Source organism: Scomber japonicus, chromosome 19 (genome assembly GCF_027409825.1).
Source record: "Scomber japonicus isolate fScoJap1 chromosome 19, fScoJap1.pri, whole genome shotgun sequence".
Lineage (NCBI taxonomy): Eukaryota > Metazoa > Chordata > Actinopteri > Scombriformes > Scombridae > Scomber > Scomber japonicus.
In genome coordinates this window covers 2,964,570-2,983,253 of record NC_070596.1, presented here as the reverse complement: position 1 = coordinate 2,983,253, position 18,684 = coordinate 2,964,570, and the positions used below count along the sequence as shown (strand labels likewise).

General features: G+C 40.2%; 1 protein-coding gene across 1 annotated transcript; it reads left to right on the top strand.

Moving 5' to 3' along the window:
- The first annotated feature begins 821 nt into the window (after nucleotides 1–821).
- Nucleotides 822–16,339, top strand: lmnb1 (lamin B1). The gene is made up of 11 exons (XM_053340004.1): nucleotides 822–1,304; nucleotides 6,460–6,616; nucleotides 6,709–6,834; nucleotides 9,285–9,455; nucleotides 11,194–11,319; nucleotides 11,668–11,888; nucleotides 11,966–12,194; nucleotides 12,317–12,421; nucleotides 12,594–12,713; nucleotides 13,332–13,451; nucleotides 14,216–16,339. Exons 1-11 carry the CDS (start codon nucleotides 949–951, stop codon nucleotides 14,255–14,257), a joined length of 1,773 nt encoding a protein of 590 aa, XP_053195979.1. The 5' UTR covers nucleotides 822–948; the 3' UTR covers nucleotides 14,258–16,339.
- The last annotated feature ends 2,345 nt before the right edge of the window (nucleotides 16,340–18,684 follow it).

Below are 18,684 nucleotides of genomic sequence, written 5' to 3'. Positions count from 1 at the left end.
AGATCCTAGTGGTGGTGTACTGCAGAAATATTAGCAACACTTAGTAATGCACTCAATGTAATGCACTCCAGCACATCACCACCTCAAGCTACACCCTAAATAATAAACAAAAAGTAGAATTATCTGTCTTATAATGTAAATAAAACTGAATATATATATATATATACATAGTTTATAAGAGTAGAATTTGTGGCAGTGTTGTTGTATTAGGTTGCATTTGATTGGTCTGTGAGTGTATGTATTCTGTAGTGGGTTAAAGAGGTGCCTTTAGCCTATTTCTGGCCCTGCCCTTGGACCATTTGTGCACGTTACTGCAGCCATAACTGTTACTATTTTTTTAGCTATAAAATGTGTAATTATTACTTTATATTTGTATCATTGTTTTTGTGCTATTCAAAGTAGCTCACTTCGCCTACTCTTAATAGTGCAGTGATTTGTGGTTAGACACATTGTTCTCTTCCCTTCATTTTGCCTTTGGCAGTACAACGGCCACATCAGGATACATGGTACAATGAAATGAAAGCAGGTTCCGCTGTCGGCTACAAACTCAGGCAGCGCTTGTTATTGACGCCAACAACACGCTCGGGTTCCAAACCGGGCCGGCTAATAATGTCTTATCTGCTTTTTAGCAGGAGAGCGACACCGCCTGTCCGTGTGAGTTTCGGCGTACGTCGGTCACATGTTTACGAGCGAACCCAAAAATTAAAATTGAAAAACGCATTGCGTCGAGCTACGCCATTGGCCGGCTGGACACTACGTGAACTTTTCAATGAGCCGCCATATTAGGAAGCCAAGCCCCTCTTTCATTCGGTTGAGAAAAGACAGGATACACTTAGGGGATAGTTTTAGGAAGTGCCGGCTGTTATTGAGCGATTGCATTAAGATAGTTACACCTGAACGAGCCATATTTGGGTTTAGTCAGACGGGTTATTTAGCTTCTTCTCTATAATGGCGACCGCGGCTGCTACTCCGACCGGCCAGAGAAGCACGTGCGGCGGCGGCACTCCGCTGAGCCCGACCAGGATCTCCAGACTGCAGGAGAAACAACAGCTCTGTGAACTCAACGACCGCCTGGCTGTTTACATCGACAAAGTCCGTAGTCTGGAGTCTGAGAACGGCGTACTTCGGCTGCAAATTGACGAGAAGGAAGAAGTGAGAAGCCGAGAGATAACCGGACTGAAAAGCCTGTACGAGACCGAGCTCGCCGACGCTAGGAAGAGTTTGGATGAGTCCTCAAAGGAGCGGGCCTGGCTACAGATTGAGCTGGGGAAGATCAAATCCGAGCATGAGCAACTGCTACAGAAGTAAGCCTAGAACACTTTAACCATGCTATACAGTCAGAAATGGAGGGGAACGCAAGATTAGTAGATAAAGCTATGCAGCCACTTTGATTTTCGAGCCACTTTTCCAACATTACGTGCGCAGGTCCGTCCGGAGTGACGTTTTCTCCAGAGCGTCACTTTATCTGTGGCTATAAAAACATTATTTGTGTTGGATGATCAGCTCATTTTGTGGCTGGTTAGAGGAAGAGGCCGCTGTTCTATTTAATAGAATTACCAGCGGTACATAGTTTTAAAAGTAATACAAATAAATCATGAACAATATTTTGAATTGATTGGCAGTAATTGTTACCCGCCCACCATTGTCTGTGCTTTTGCAAGAAAATAGCTGTCAACCCTAACCTAACCTTTATCACACCTAATTCTTGACACTAAAATGAAAGAATAACTGAAGTCACCATAAATTAACCAGAATGGCAGATTACAGACGCGTCTGTGTAATTAGAGGTCACGTGATGCCTTCAGGGTCCAATTACAGTATTTGTTAATGTGAGGGGCAAAACGCAGTGGTGGTGTGTAGAGTTTCAGTGCTTGTTTTCTGAAACGAGGAGCAGAGGGAAAGCGTATTTTTGGCGTATTTTATGTTGTGAATGAAGTGGTACGCCGAGTAACCGTGTGGAGGAGGATATACGCGTCATAAACGCAATATCCTAAATGTATTTCTGGGTGTTGTAGTTGTTTGCAAAGAAACGGCTAAACACAGCTGGTAGCCAAGAGTGGAGGAACAGAAACTATGTAGATGGAGCGTTTCGTGCATTTACAGAAATATTTTGCCGGGGCATGAGTTGTTATGGTTCCATTTTTTTTAATAAGCACCGAGCGTGTTGTGTTCAGGCACCCTCAGCCGTGTGTGTTTTCATGCTCCGATTGATGCAGAAGTAGCAACTTTGTTTTCACCGCTGTGTGAAATCTCACAGGCTGGTAATAATAATGTTGCAGTGATGTGCAGTTTTTGCTAAATAACTGCAGCAGAACCACTGAATGCTAATCTATGATACACATACACTGTGACTACACACATGTGCTGATCAGTCTGAAGAGTGAGGCCTGTACAACAGAGGGAGTAGTGTGTGGTCGTGCAGTGTGACAGAAGGACACAGGTGGCAGCCCCCAGTGACAGCCTGGGGTCTATATGCTTTTCTGTTGGCCAGTTGTCAGGACCTGTTGGTCCACTTTTAACATGTGTTTTCAATCTGGGTTGTAATTTGAATAGTGTTGCTAGACTCTGCAGTGTTTACATGAGGGCATTCAAGCTGCGATCTAACTTTCCTCATATTCAGACTACAGCAGAGATGACGAGCTAGACATCTAATATGACATCTGCACAATAGTTTCCTTATATAATAGCTTTATTTTTTAAGGTTTTAAGAGTTTGTGAAAATGGGACATGACAGCTCTTTACCCATACACACTTCAGGCTAAATTTGTTTTATTTTAAAGTTGAGAGCTGTGAAAAACAGACGTTTTCTAATGTAACCCACAGTATACAAAATGGAAATAAAATGCCTCATGTTTTTTGGTAATGTTGTTCAGCTGATGTTTAAGTTAGTTACTGTGTGTATTTTTAAAAAATCAGCATTCAAACATGTTGTATTCATCGTATTCTATTGAAATGTTCTCCTGGACCATAAGTCTGTTTTCCATAAGATTAATTGAACATGATTAATCAAACATTTATTCATGACAGGCTGTGTCAACAGAGCAGGAGCTACAGTGCTGTGTGTGTGTGTGTGTGTGTGTCTACGCAGTGTGTATAGACACACTATTGACAGCAGGTTGTAATCTGTGTTTTAGAAACGCAGAGCACAACTTACACTCATCACTGTAGTCGTGTGTGTAAAAACAGTGTAAAAATGAGTTTTGGTCATGTGAGTGAAATGTGAGCCAGTGTAGACAGCTGTGTTGATTTTAAAATAGAGGCGTATCTGCTCCACCAAACAAAATGTAAAATGAGGCTTTTAATTGTGTAAACCTGTTAACATTCCCAACGTTTTGCTGCACTGTGCAAACTATGAAACTATCATGTTTATAATCATAACGTTGTTTGAATAAACCAGTGAGCTGCTCCAGGTTATAACGTATTATTTGTCTAAACTGTACAGAGAGAGAGAGAGAGAGAGAGAGAGAGAGAGAGAGAGAGAGAGAGAGAGAGAGAGAGATCCTACTTTAGCTACATTCAAAGTGGTTTCTGGTGAATTCTTATTGGCTGTTACATCTCTAATTAGAATGCAAACAATAATGTGAGATCACAAAACTAGGTCATAATTCTGTGGCATACTGATCATGGTGGACTGGAAGTCTAAAATCCTTCTCTTTCATCCTCTTATGGAACTGTTATGATTGGAAAAGAAACAGCCAATCAGAATTTACCTGCTCCAATCTGTTGCCTTTGTGGCTGAAGTGTACAGCTGTGCCAGGTTCACTGAGTGTGTGTGCATAGAGCGGAGAGAAAGAGACACACACACACAATATGAGCAAGCAGTGGCAGCACACAGAGCAGCAGTTACTATTGCACCTTTTATGTAGATAATAGCAAACATTAGGGCTGAACGATTTTAGGAAAAGATCTAATTGCGATTTTTCTGGCAGATATTGCGATTTCGATTTGATTCACGATTTCCTTCAAATCAAGCTTCAGTGCAATATTCACAATGTACAGTAACATTAAAACATTAAATGCTATTACTCTAATGCAAGGATAAAAACTAAAGACCAATGGCAGTTATTACAAATGAAGAACTAAAAGAGTACTTAAAAAAAGTATGGCAAAAAATCCTTAATTGTGTTAATTTAAAAAAAAAAAGCCAAATAGAATACAAAACAATTCCAAAAAAACTAAACAATGTTAAATAAGTAATAAGAAAAACTAAATTCAACAATTCTAATAAAGGAAAAAAGGATATTGCCCAACAGTCAAGTAGGTAGGTCAAGGTCAGTCTTTTATGGCTCAAGAGAGCTAGCTTATCAACATCTATAGCAGCAGTTAAGGTACTTTATTCAACCCTACTGTATATTAAGATGATAATAAAATACAACTCAAATATCTTTTTTTAAACAAAGGCTGACACCACAAGTCAGGGTGAAGTGCAGAACAAATAAAATCCCAAAAGTACTTAATCAACAATAATACTCGCTTCCCTGACTTTACATCACTCAGCATTTACACTCTGCGTACAGCTGTGGGATGGCAACCTGGTTGAAGTAGGTGCAGGACATCTCTCTGTGTCTCCGCTGCTCTTATCATACGGAGTTACACTGGCAAAACATGCTGTAATTGTAGTGTGTTTGCTACAGTGGGCCTGAGTATCATTTTCACCGGACTTTTTCGTCATGCACTCGTCATGCAAATGCTTGTGTTGATTTTTCAAGTGCTGGTACAAATTGGTTGTGTTTCCCCTGGATGTTGCAACTTTAGCGCGACAGGTTTTGCACAGTACCTGTTTCTGGTGCACATCTGCAGCCTCAAACCCGAAACACTCCCAAATGACTTTTCTTGGGGATTAAATCCCTTAACTCCACTTCAGGTCCAGCTGAAGCTATTTCTGAATAATTATAATTAAGGAGCCGGTTAATACTGATTGGTTAGCGTGACCTGTCCACGAGTAGCATGCCGCTTCTGATTGGTGAGCTTGGCAGGACGGTAGGGAGACGGCATGTATGTGTAAAATAGTTGACACAACAGATCCTGGGTCAGTCAGGAGCGCTGCAAAAACCGCAGCTTTGGCGATCTAATGATCGCGTTGTCTGAAATCGCAATTTCAATCAGAAAACGATAAATCGTTCAGCCCTAGCAAACATGCAACACATGTATGGAGCACAGAATAGTTAGAATTGTTTGCTCCATCTAAATGATTTGCTTGTGCATAATTTCTTTTCAAAATATAATTCACGTGCTTGCAAATATAATTTTTGGTGCTCCAAAATCTCGTCACTTACTCAGGAATGAGGGACAAAGATAATGCCTTACTTACTTTCCAAAATATTTTCTGTATTTTATGCCCTTTTTTGTTTACTTTCTAAACAGCCTTAGAAGCAGCCAGCAGACAGGAAAGACTGCTTTTTGGAAAACACAGCTGTAATCTGATGGAATGTCTCTAAAAGAGTCTCAGCTGTTAGTCGTGTGTGCATGGTCTTACAGAGAATGTTTCTCAGTAAAATGCAAGGAATCTCACATACCACAGTGCACTCACTCATAGTTTGTCCACTTTAGCAGCAGTCCCACCCACTCACCCATCTGAAGCCTGTCACACACCATGAGAAAATAGTTTGCCTCAGTCTCAGGAAAAGTCCCCCAACAGAGCCCTCTACTCATAAAGCCACTGTTGACTTAGTTAACCCAGGCTCAGAGCCAGGAAATGCATCTGACATGTTTTTGAGAGTGAAACGTGGCTCTCCACTAACTTTCTTAATGTTCTTTAAAATCAGATCACTCAAGAATTTAAAGGCGTGTCATTTGTAATCAAACCAGGAAAACCATCAGTGTTTCTACATTCATTCTGACAGATTTCACACAATCATTCATATCAACATGCTACTAATAATTTTCACTTGCAGAACTGAAATATCACAATAGAATAGTACATGACATAAATAATTAGCTTTTCTATTCATCAGCAGCTCCTCTCTTTCTCCACATTTCTCTTCTGTTCTGACATGTTGTGACCACTAGAGGTCCCCGTTAACATGCTCAACTGCTTCACTGGCAGTGTGTGTCTGGAAGACTGACCCTGGATCAGTAATGAATATGTGCTGTGCTTAATAAATCAAGCACAGCACATATTTGCACAACTTCACAGCATTTCCCAACAGAATGATGGAGAACTCATAGAATAGTCCCCCCCCCCCCCCCCATTTGCCTTAGGTGCTACACCAAAACATCATTTCATCATTGAAAGTGTTTCAACTGTGTTTTCAGTGGTCCATCTCACATGGGCATGCCAGAATTTGTATTGTATTTTTAGTCTTATAATGGGAAGGAAACCCCTGATGTGTGAGACCCGTTTTAGGAAAGGCAAGTGTAACTTATGTCCTTGTCTTTGGCTTTTAACTGACCTGCAGTCAACACCATCACACACTATCATCCACATGTACTCACAGTGCTTCATTTTCTTCCTTCCAGTTATGCCAAGAAGGACTCTGAGGCAGGAGGAGCTCAGGCCAGGCTGAAGGACTTGGAGGCTCATCTGAACTCCAAAGACGCCATGCTGGCTACAGCGCTGTCTGAGAAGAAAGGCCTAGAGGAAACCCTGGCTGACCTGCAGGAACAGCTGCAGGAGGTACATTTTTTATTTACCTATTTTTGTTAACCTGTTTCTGTGATCCAAAGACACCATTTATTAAAAACTACCTGATGTGTTTGTGTTCTCAGCTGGATACAAGTCTCACTCAGGCTAAGAAACAACTGGCAGAAGAGATGCTCCTGCGTGTCGACTTGGAAAACCGCTGCCAGAGTCTGACTGAGGACATGGAGTTCCGTAAGAGCATGCACAAAGAGGTGAGGAAAAACCATAAAACCAGAGAATCAGACTAGGGCTGGGCGATAAACCGAAAATTTATCGATACCGAAATTTACAACCATAACCGACGTCATTTTGCCCATGTCGGTATATTCGGTTTTTAACCTCTTAACGCGCGCATTTCCTCCTACGGGACGGGTCGGAGGTTGGGAGGTAGCCACACGTTCTTCTGAATGTTTTAAACACCAACCCTTAAACATATATATTCATGCCGTACATTGTTGGAAAGCTTAGATTGCCCTGATTCATTCAAGACCACTCACGACTTATATGGTTGCTCACAGCCGTAATAGTATTAGCGATTAGCTTGGCTAGCCACTCAGCTAAGAGAGAAAAGCTATAATGCCTACATACCTTCAAAGTCTTCCCTTTATCCCCAACGATCATCTTATGACACAGGACTTTCTGTACAGCTCGCCAAATATCCATTCTTGTGAAATATGAAATCCGTTTCCATAAAACCGGAATACTTTCCTCAATATGTCAACATGTATTTAGTCCAACACGTAACGTAATAACACAAATAACAAACCATATACGGTCCGTTTACGTCATTTCCTGACCTGCACGTCCATCTCAGAGTACACGTGACTAGATGTTTACGACCGTGAGCCTCTCCTGCTTCGACACCACACACAAGCCAATCGGTGCTTAGGATTAGGCAGTACATGTCTCCAAAGCCAATGAAGACATGTGACCGACGACAACGACAACATGGATTTGATTGACAGTTGTTCCAGCCAATGGAAGTATTCGGTGAAATGAAGTTGATAACCTTTTAGCCAATAGTCTGAGGTTTCCAACGGTGTATGACACTAAGCTATCAGGTTTGGCTGTCCATAAACAAACTCCAGTAACCGGTGAGGAGTAGGAAGAGCAGCAGCTTGTTCCCAAAAAAAAAACGCGTCTTCAATCGTGTGACAACATTTTGGTTTCAAAAGGGAAGATACTGCTCAGAAAGATGTAAAATGTAAGTTGTGCAAAAAGACTGTCGTCACCAGCCAGGGCAATACATCTAACCTTGGAGTGGTAGTCAGAGCGATAGATATAACATATGTTATATAACATATGTTATATCTATCGCTCTGGTGGTAGTTATCGTCCATTTATCCTTATCGAGGTGAACTGCTCAATATATCGTGATATTGATTTTAGGCCATATCGCCCAGCCCTAAATCAGACTCTGAGCAAGTGTTTCTCTTCACTGTCTATCACCTGTCTGTTCTCTGCTGGTGAAGAGGTGAATCATTCACAAATAAACAGTATACAACCTGACAAAACAGACAAGAAGAGTTAAAGTGAAAGTAAAAAACAGAGTTGCATGCGCTTTTGTCATTCTGTCTTTTCCACACAGTGAAATCATCAGGCCCTAATATTATTATTATTTTTATTATTATTATTATTATTATTATTATTATTATTATTATCATCATAGCTTCACTGCTGTATGTGAAGAATAAAGCAGTCAGGAGCAGATGAGTTGATTTCACTGTTCACTGTTCACTGTGCAGTCAAAGGCAGATGAGTGTTCAGTGTCTCCTGGTATACATGCTAGCCTCAGGACACTGTGTGCTGTACTGGTTGGGTCACATGTGATCACACTGATTGACTGGTGGACACACTGACCTTAGCCAAACCATTCTTTACTGACTCATTATGTAACTCAGTAATCCTGCTTTCGAGGATGTATGTGTGTGTTTGCTGTTGTTTATGAGAATATATCAGCATATTTATGGGTCAGAGTTGAAGTGTGATACATTTTAGAGAGGCTCTGATTTTTCAGGCTGATGCTTCTGATGTTGTTTGTTTTTCCTATTGGCAACAAATCCCATGAAAAGATGCAAACCTAGAATGTTTTAGTTTGTCTCTCAATACTGTCTGTGGCTCTAAACCCCAAGCTCATTGGCTTCTACTGAAGACCTAAAGCTCAAAGGGGACCTATGATGCTTTACCCTATTTTCAGTCGTATAAATAATATATTACGTCAGATGTCCATATATGGGCAAAGTGTCAAAAATAATTAGGTCAGCGTATGTTGAATCTATCTATCTATCTATCTATCTATCTATCTATCTATCTATCTATCTATCTATCTATCTATCTATCTATCTATCTATCTATCTATCTATCTATCTATCTATCTATCTATCTATCTATCGCTTTGATATACACATAATCAATATCTGTAAGTAGATACGTTAATGTAAAAAGTACATAAACTGAGCTGATCTGTCTTCCTGGAGACTGTAAAATCAAGAAGCCATTCAAAAGTATGATGACAACTAATGACTGAATGTCTACATTATTTTTTCATTCAATAGATGAATCACATTGTTTCTTTAGATTAGTTTGATCAGTGCAGCCTAACCAGTGCTGACTGAAGATCACACCTGAGAACAGTGAGGTCTGAGAATTTGCTTTGTTACAGGAAGTGAAGGAGGCTCGGCACCGGTATGAAAGCCGCCTGGTGGAGGTGGACTCTGGACGGAAGGAGGAGTATGAATATAAACTGACTCAGGCTCTGACTGATATGAGGTCTCAGAACGAGGAGCAGATCAAGATCTACAAGGACAACATGGAGAGCACCTACGTGACCAAAGTATATACACACCCACACACTGTCTTCATTCATATAATAACCTTTCTAGAGAATGATCTCTAGAAAGGAACAAGTAAATACAACAGTAACACAAAGTATGTTACAAGATTTTACAACAGCCAACCAATCAGACAGCAGTAAATTACCTGGTACAGTATTGTGTGTGTGTGTGTGTGTGTGTGTGTGTGTGTGTGTGTGTGTGTCTTATTAGACCAATAACACCCCCCTCCCTCACCCGACACCAAGGGTTTTAATTTTACTACTGTAGTGTATACAAGTAGTCAAGGAATAAGAGACAGTTTACCATTTGAAAGTGTTGTGTTTAGTAAGTGTTAACTTAAAGGAAAAGTGTTATATTATTCAGTACACCAGTGAAAGCGTAGCGTGGGTTACCTGTCCTGCTGCACTCCTAGATGGTAGGTGTGATGTGACTGAAGGCCTGGCTCACAGCTTGTGTTCCAGGTAACGTGAAAGGTGCTGGATGGGGATGAGGTCAAGGTCTGTGCAGGAGAAAGCATCATCATGTTGAAACAGGAAAGAGTCTATGTTGTGTAAAATATCATTGCTTGATGGAGCTTTAAAGTTCCCTTTCATTGCAAATGGAAGAGGCCCAAACCAGGAAAAAGAGCTTCAGAACAAAAGAACACCAAAACAGTGATTCCCAAACTTTTTTAGACCAAGACATTTTTTTTGTCACATTTCTTGTCATGGCACTCCAAGCCACCACAAGAATGTGCATGTACAGGGTCAGTGATGGATATTCCACAAATGAAACAACAAAGAAATCTGTTTGTTAAAAGCTGTAAGTTAAGCAGTTGTAGTTTTCATCACAATCTTTAGGTTGTTTTTTTTTTGGTGTCAAATCTTTCTGTTGCTGCTCTGATGCTCTCTTTTTTTCTGACTGCTGAGCTCCTGCAGAACTGTGTGTGTTGTGTTGCTATGACAACAGTCCTGTCAGCTGCCACTACCGGCATATCAAGACTTTTTTAATATGGTGATTTTTGATACTAATTACTCATTTAGTATTAATATTTAATACATTCAAATCCTCCACACACTTGACACACTATTTGAAAACACAAAGATGAACAGTGATATGATTAATGTTGCTGCACCCCTGTCCTGTCCTCACAGCACAACAGTGGACAGGACTTAAAATGCTGCTCAGTGTTCATGATTACCGAGACTGCATCAGTAGTGAGAACTGAAAATGCATTCACTCAGTGTTAAATGCATTGTTGCTGCCTGTGACACTACTATGATAAAGGATGGTGTGCAGGACATGTAACACAAGTGCCTGCAGATTTCTTTCTTCAACTATCAATATGCAGAAAGTGGTAACAAGCGTACAGTATTGTTAAACCTTGACCATATGTCCTCATTTAACCATGAAAAGTGTAAGACAAGCTCAGATGAAGCTCAGATGATTTATGCAGCAATCAAAGTAAACACAGGTGGTCTAACAGCTGGTAGTACTGACATAAATGGTAAAAGGTTAATGTCAAAATACAGTGGCTTGGGTACTTTAGTATGTGTCCTAATCATTCTCATAGACACAATCTGCAACTAAGCAACATACTGCTACTCAAGTAAATGTGTAAGTAAAGCCACATAATCAACATCCTGTATGTCAGGAAGTGACTGACACTACGCAGTTCCTCTTTCAGGGTGTGAGTGATTTATAAGGAAATGGGTTTGATGTTGCTGATACTGTAACCATCTGTGTGTTTGTCTCCAGCTGGAGGACCTGCGTCGCTTCTCTGAGATGAACGGAGCATCAGCCAACATGGCCCGAGAGGAGCTGAGGGAGTCCTCCCTGAGGATTGAGAGCCTCACAGCCCAGCTGTCAGGACTGCAGAAGGAGGTTGACATTTGAACTTTTCTTTTTTATGTTAGAAGAGTTGCAATGTTGTTAAGTAGTTATATTTGATAAATCCTGTCAAATCCAAAACCAGACACTGTTATCTCAACACTGAATCTGATATATTTGCTTTCCTGTTGGAAAAAGGTCTGTTCTAGATAGTTTCACTTTCAGAATTCTGCTCATATTAATCTGTATTAGTTTATGATTCCCAGTCTCTAATAACTGATTTTCTTGTCATTAGATTAACTGAGCACTTGTTCCATTGAGGCAGACATCAAAGTGTTTTTAAAAGACAGATGAAGTCTTGGCTTCACATCTAGCTCACTCTGACCTCCTTTTCGTCTTCAGACTCGTGGTTGGCGGGATCGTATAACAGAGTTGGAGACAGCGCTGACTCAAGAGAAAGACATGAGTCGCAAGATCCTGGCAGAAAAAGACCTCGAGGTGGCTGAGATCCGGGCCAAGATGCAGCAACAGCTGAATGAATACGAACAGCTGCTGGATGTGAAACTGGCTCTGGACATGGAGATCAACGCCTACCGCAAACTCCTGGAGGGAGAAGAAGAGAGGTGAGAACCCACACAGCAGCAGTCTGACACACCTGCGTAGTGAGCTGCTTATCTAACTGGTGGTTTCCCTCCCTCAGATTGAAGCTGTCTCCCAGCCCTTCAACTCGCGTCACAGTGTCTCGAGCCTCATCCAGCAGCCGCAGCGTTCGCACCACGCAGGGAAAGAGGAAGCGCGTGGATGTGGAGGAGCAGGAAGCCAGCAGCTCAGTGTCCATCGCTCATTCTGCCTCAGCCACGGGACCCGTCTGCATCGAGGAGATCGACACCGACGGCAAATTCATCAGCGTCCACAACAGTGGTGAAGAGGTGAGCTCCTGGGCTGCTGCTTAGTTTAGAAATGTTAACCAGTGTTTGTTCCTCATCTGATCTGCTCTAACCTTTTTATATTAAACTCTTCTCTTTAATGGTAATGACTGTGTGTGTCTCAGGACCAGGCCATGGTGGGTTATGAAATGATTAAGACTATTGGAAATGTGACCGCCACCTACAAGTTCACTCCCAAATATGTCCTGAAGGCCGGCCAGAAAGTCATGGTAAGAGTTTGACTTTATTTAGATGGAAGATGGAAACACAAATAGTGATTTACTGTAAACATCAGCATGTTTTTTATATTTAAAAATAGTTTTAAAGAGGACGTACTCTGTTATACACACTGTTATACATTGTTGAATAAGAGGATGGTTTTGGGGCCTTTGCTGTGTGCAGGTTTGGGCATCTGATGCTGGTGTGAGCTCCAAACCTCCCACAGACCTAGTGTGGAAGAACCAGTCCTCCTGGGGGTCAGGGGAGGATGTCCATGTGGTACTGATCAACCCTCAGGGAGAGGTGAGAACATACACCCAAATACACATACACTCCATCTGATTCTGTGTTCTCTCTGTTCATTCTTACATATTACATCCTCCACTTACTTTGATAGTCAGCCACACATCCTCATATCATCTCTGGTTCCTCCATATCCATATTATATTCTCAGCTAGTTCTGTCAGGAATAAACAGCAAAGTATCTTTTGGATGATGTTCATGATGGTAGAATGTAAAGATTAATAATTGGGGCCGGCTGTGGTTCAGGAGGTAGAGCGGGTCGTCCTCCAATTGGAAGATAGGCGGTTTGATTCCCAGCTCCTCCAGTCCACATGTCAGTGTGTCCTTGGGCAAGATACTGAACCCCAAAATGCTCCCATTGCTGCACCAACGGTGTGTGGATGTGTGTGAATGGTTAGTTTCCTCCTGATGAGCAGGTTAACACCCTGTGTGGTAGCTCCTGTCATCAGTGTATAAATGTGTGTGAATGTGACATGTAGTGTAAAAGTGCTTTGAGTGATCATAATGACAGAAATAGAAAAGCTCTATATGAGTACAGACCATTTACCTGACTGTGCTGATTTTCTGTCTGGTGATGAGTAACAAGTGTGTGTGTGTGTGTGTGTGTGTGTGTGGCAGGAGGTGGCAATGAGAACCACTACATACAAGACAGGAGTAGAAGAAGAGCAGGATGAAGAAGAAGAAGATGATGATGATAATGGAATGGAGGCCATCGAAGAAGACCTCTTCCACCAGCAGGTGAGTCAGCCACCAGCACTGTGAATATGACTCAGTACAGTCACAACTATAGACGCTCACGGCCTTTGTTACAAACACCTGTGCAATCAAAGCAATTAACATGTATTAATTGTCTGTTTTTTCATTGCCGATGAGTCAACATGTACTTATAGAACATTAAAATAATGAGACTTTCTCAGTCACCTGTAAGCATTTGGACTGATTTCTATTTGAATTGCCCAGGCCAGAGTTTTCATTCAAAGGATGTGACGTTTCTGTGTGTTCTTGAGTGCCAGGCCTCTCTCCCAATAATTTCAACAAATACACAACACAACAACAATACCAGCACACAGCTGGCAATCAAAACACATGTCATAACAGAAAACCGCAGCAATGACCAGTCATCCACTCACACAGGAGCAGTAAATAGGCTCCAGAGCAGATGCACAACATAACTTACCCTTTTTTGTTGTTTCTGGTCCCCAAAATATGAATACATACACATTTCACAACAAAACCAGAGTGCACTGTTCCTGAGCCACAGCACACCACTTCTCAGCCACTTCCTGGCCACAGCGTGTCAGGGTTAAGGCAAAAGTCTCGTGCTGTGAACACATGTGCGAGCATACACAGGTGTTGCTAATGAGAGGACATTTCTAATTCATACATATAGAATCTCTAAAAGCTCAACACATCAGTCTAGTTAGTTTTACGTGTGTAAAGCCTCCAAATACAGTTATTTGAAGTGTAATGTATAAATGTTTGTTGAATGGCTTTTTGTATAGGGTGACCCCCGCACTGCCAAAAGAGGCTGCTCTATCATGTGATCCCACAGCACCAACCAGCCACCTCCTCCTCTGAGCCCAGCCAGTCTGCTGCCAACTGTAATACTAGAACTATTTTTCTATCTTTTGTAGTGTATCTCAATAAAATGTATGAATTTTATTTGATGTTTTCATAAAAATGGAAAACTGCTTTTGGTAGATGTATTTTCATCTGAAAAACCAAAACAACATGGTCATTGAATAACATTGTTTCTTTACAACTTTTTTTTTTCCTTTTTTCAAACCATGCAACAAGTAGTTAAACTCAAAGACGGGCTGTGTCTTTAAGAAAATGAGTGGTGTTCTGTAATTTTAAAATAATAGATTTTAATTTTTGTTATTTTATTTTATATTTGATCTTATTATGATTATTATTGATGCTATATTTTAGGCCTTTATATGACAAGGAAAGCTACAAGATGCCAGTCATTAGTTTAGGCCATGGGCTGGTTTTTCACTTTTCTAAAGACGTACTGTATGATTAAGAAATTGTGGGAAAAAATGAACACTAAAAGCTCATGATGATGAATGAGTTCACGTGATAAATGACTGCCTCCCATTAGTGTGGACCTCAAGTGGATGAAAGTCTGAAGTATTCAATATGGAATCATCTGTTCAAGGGGTGTAACTGTACACAAAATTCAGTTGTGCTGCAGTGGAAAAGAAAAACAACCTTTCTGTTTGTTGCAAAGAATTAAGAAACCTGCTGACAGCTGTTTGATGCTGATTCAGTATGAATAATCTGATGTCATACATAATAATAATAATAATAATAATAATAGTAATAATATCAGTCAGAGGGACCAAACCACTACTTTTACTGTAATACTTTAACTAAATTTTTCTCTCAGAACTAGTTCTTATGCTCTGACCATGTTTTTATCTTTGTTGTGACCAGCTTCACTTTTAAGCGAAGTGAAATGCTGACTGTCACATAGAGATGCGATATTGCTTCACTACATAGATAATGGAGCATATTCTAATAAAAGTGTAGCGCCTGGTCAGCGCCAGGGTCTCTCATTTGTCATTGTGATGACAGCAACACTTAAAGGTTACCATGCTAACCAGGCTACGTTGGCTAACATAGACCCCTGATCATACTCATGGAGTGTATTTGTATGACTGCATGCACTGAACCATGACGTCTGTAATGTGACAGTTCAGGATGAATACATGTACTGTTACACCCCTTATCTGTTCAGTGCCATCCTTGTAATAACTTTAGAAAAAACTTCAGTACCATGATTGTATTTATAAGAAGTCAGAAGACAGGTGTTGAGTTACCTAAAGGGTGCAATGTGTAAGAATTGGCCACATGATCCAAACAAATAGGGGGCAGCTTATCCCCCACCCTCCCCCTCCCCGTAAACACATCACCCCACCATCATTATCAGTCACTCAATATAGCATCATTTTTTTCTCTGTCTTTGTCAATATATCAAAATGCTACAGAGACATTAGAGCTAGCAATAAATGACCAAAGAGATGCACAAATCAGTAAGTAATAATAACTATTTATATAGCACTTTTTAAAAAAAGTGCTTTCCATAAAATCAGGTAAAACAGCAAAGTTGATAGCTCTGATAAAAGTATAGGCAATCAAGATTTATACAACATCAAATCATAAAACAGCAAAATCAACAATAGTCAAAACACAAAAAGGATGAGGAATACAGTCAGTATAACTGTAATAGGGCCTTTTCATAAGAGTTTTAGGAAGTGGTTTAAAATGATTCATGCTAGTTTACAGCTAGCTGAGATGACCAGCTGATGTCTTACCCAGCCAGCTGCTCTGACATCATCAGTGCAACTTTCCAAATGGGCATTATTTGGATGAACTGATCACTTATTGTGAATCTTCTTACTTTCTCACCTGAAAAAATACTGAAACTTAGAGTGACATTAGCAGTCCTACAGTGAAAAGTACAGCAGCTTTCAGCCAGGCTCACTATTACTGCTTCCTCATTTTAGACTGAGGGCAGAAAGGTGATAGTGTTCAATATGGCCTCTCCACCTTGACCATCCCGGCCGGGTGGGGCTAAGGCATGTTCATTATAGTAGATATCTTTCACATAATATAAAACTATCCTTTTTCACATTCTGTTGCTATTTGGTCATTTTTGAATGTTTTAAGGTAAAATGATGGTGAAATCTTACACATTGTACCTTTTTTTTTTTTTTTTTTTTTTTTTTTTTTAAGACCTTATGTGTAGGTTTAGGAACTGTGGCTTTTTGATAGTATTAAAAGATTTAAGACAGCCACCCCTGCAGATCTGACTTGACCCACAAAAATACTGACAGTAAACGATACATCAGATTAAAATGTTTGCCATCAGAAGAATTTGGCATGATGCTATAATCAAATGTTACACATGGGGGTGCTTTAATGTAATGCCATGCAGCATATGCTGACTTTAAATAAGCATTGCACCACTAATTAAGAAGTGTTGATTGTATTCTTAACTTTTGATATTTGAAGTGTTTGAAGTACTCTGTGTTTGTGTGTTACTATGCATGCTATGGTTGTAATCTTTATAGTTGAAAGATTAAAAATTTTTTCTTGTACTTGTGTCGTACTTGTACTTCTTTTAAATACATAATTCCATGTAGCCGCATACAAGACAGGATATTAAAACATAAACATGCATATCAAGCAATACAGATAATGATGCTGGATTACAATAATGTATATGGTCCTGTTTTTACTGATCTATCCATTGTTCACCACTGACCCGTGACTGGATCACAGTGGCATCAGACTGAGTCAGGATACTCAAATGTCCTTCACCCTGACAACAGCCTCCACCTCCTCCCAGGACCAGAGCGTTCCCAGGACGTTCCCAGGACAGAAGCGATATGTAATCCCTCCAGTGCAATCTGAGTCTGTCCTAGTCAGTATCACTCTACCTCCTACACTAGCTCAGTGTCCTTCCTATCCACATCCCTAGAACCAGTTTACGATGCCCAACTGGCAAAGAGACAAGTTCCTCTTTTTGTTACTATACTTCCACCACAGCTCAACAGGAAACACTAAGAGGGAATTTGATGGTAAAAAGACTGTAAATGTGTCAGATATCACTTGATATGACTAACTCACACTGATGAAGCTCAATAGAAGCTGATCATCTACTTTTAAATGAGTGTGTGGACACACTGTGGATTTAGACCTCCATCACTTCCATTGAAAGCACATTTCAAGGAGATCTTTTAATAGTCAGTATGAACAGGAGGAATGATTACAGAGAGGAAAACATCTTTACTGTTCATATGAGGCAGTATGTGACTTGAAAATAGGCTACATGAAAAATTGTGAAGTTTATTGCATCACCAGGATAAGTTTACTGACACAAACATGAAGCTCTTTAAATGTAGAAAGAACTGTATCACCATATAGCACTACGTAGGTTCTGATTTGTGATTTGTCTTAGGTCACATTTAGACATGATGGTCTCAGTGGACCAGATTCATTCTTCAGTCAGTCTTACGAGTGATTTACGAGAGCTTGTTGCATTCACCAGTTTTCTCGTATTTAGGATTTTCTCTTAGGTATGAACACAACCTAAGAGTGGTGCAGTCTTGTTGTAACAGTCATGTACAACCAGCCTGTCATTCTCCAAAGCAGTAAAAACATGACTGGTTGCTGACTAACGCTGTTATTCTCTAGGATGTAGTATGTTCTGTTTTAGAATATGATTGTGGTAAGTGTTCCATTTATAATGTTGCATGTTCCATTCTACAATGTGATTGTGATGGTAAGTGTTCCATTCTGGAATGTTATTGTGATGGCATGTCTTCCATTCTAGAATGCTGGATTTATCATTATAGAATACTAATTGGGTAATGGGTTTCAATAGGGACATTTGTGTCCCTAAGGAGCCCTGAGGAACAATTGTGTCTATACAGTGTATTATAGATCTATTAGAAGTGATTAAAATAATAATAATAATATATATATATTAAAAAGAATGTCCTTGGAGAATTTGTTGCCATAAGCATAAACACAGTCTAAATGATCAAGAAAATAAAAAATGAAAAGCCAAAAATGTCCTTAGTGAGGCACATTAACTGAATTAAGACCAGTCAATTGCGGGCAGCTTGTCCAATTGAGGACAAACGCTGTGTCCCCAATTTGGAAAAAGCTGATTTTGGGTCAGTGGTTAAGGTTAGGGTAAAACATGTAAGTCTATGTAATGGCCCCATTACTAAGTTACCTATGTTAGTGTGTGTATATGTGAGTGTGTGGTTGTGTGTGCATGGGGAGATGTGAGAAATATATATATTTTTCCTACAGTACCTGCCAGGCTCCACTGTATTTGGAAAAGTGATGGATTGATTATTCTATTCTAGTTCTGTGATGGATTAATTATATAAGGCTGTGATAAACCTCATATAATCAATAAATTAACCTCACCAACACAAGCGTATTTATT

Coding starts and splice junctions, on each gene's coding strand:
- lmnb1 (XM_053340004.1), top strand. CDS start 949: ATGGCGACCGCGGCTGCTACTCCGACCGGCCAGAGAAGCACGTGCGGC. Junction 11,320..11,667: donor TGTCAGGACTGCAGAAGGAG/GTTGACATTTGA, acceptor TTTCGTCTTCAG/ACTCGTGGTTGGCGGGATCG. Junction 12,714..13,331: donor TGATCAACCCTCAGGGAGAG/GTGAGAACATAC, acceptor TGTGTGTGGCAG/GAGGTGGCAATGAGAACCAC.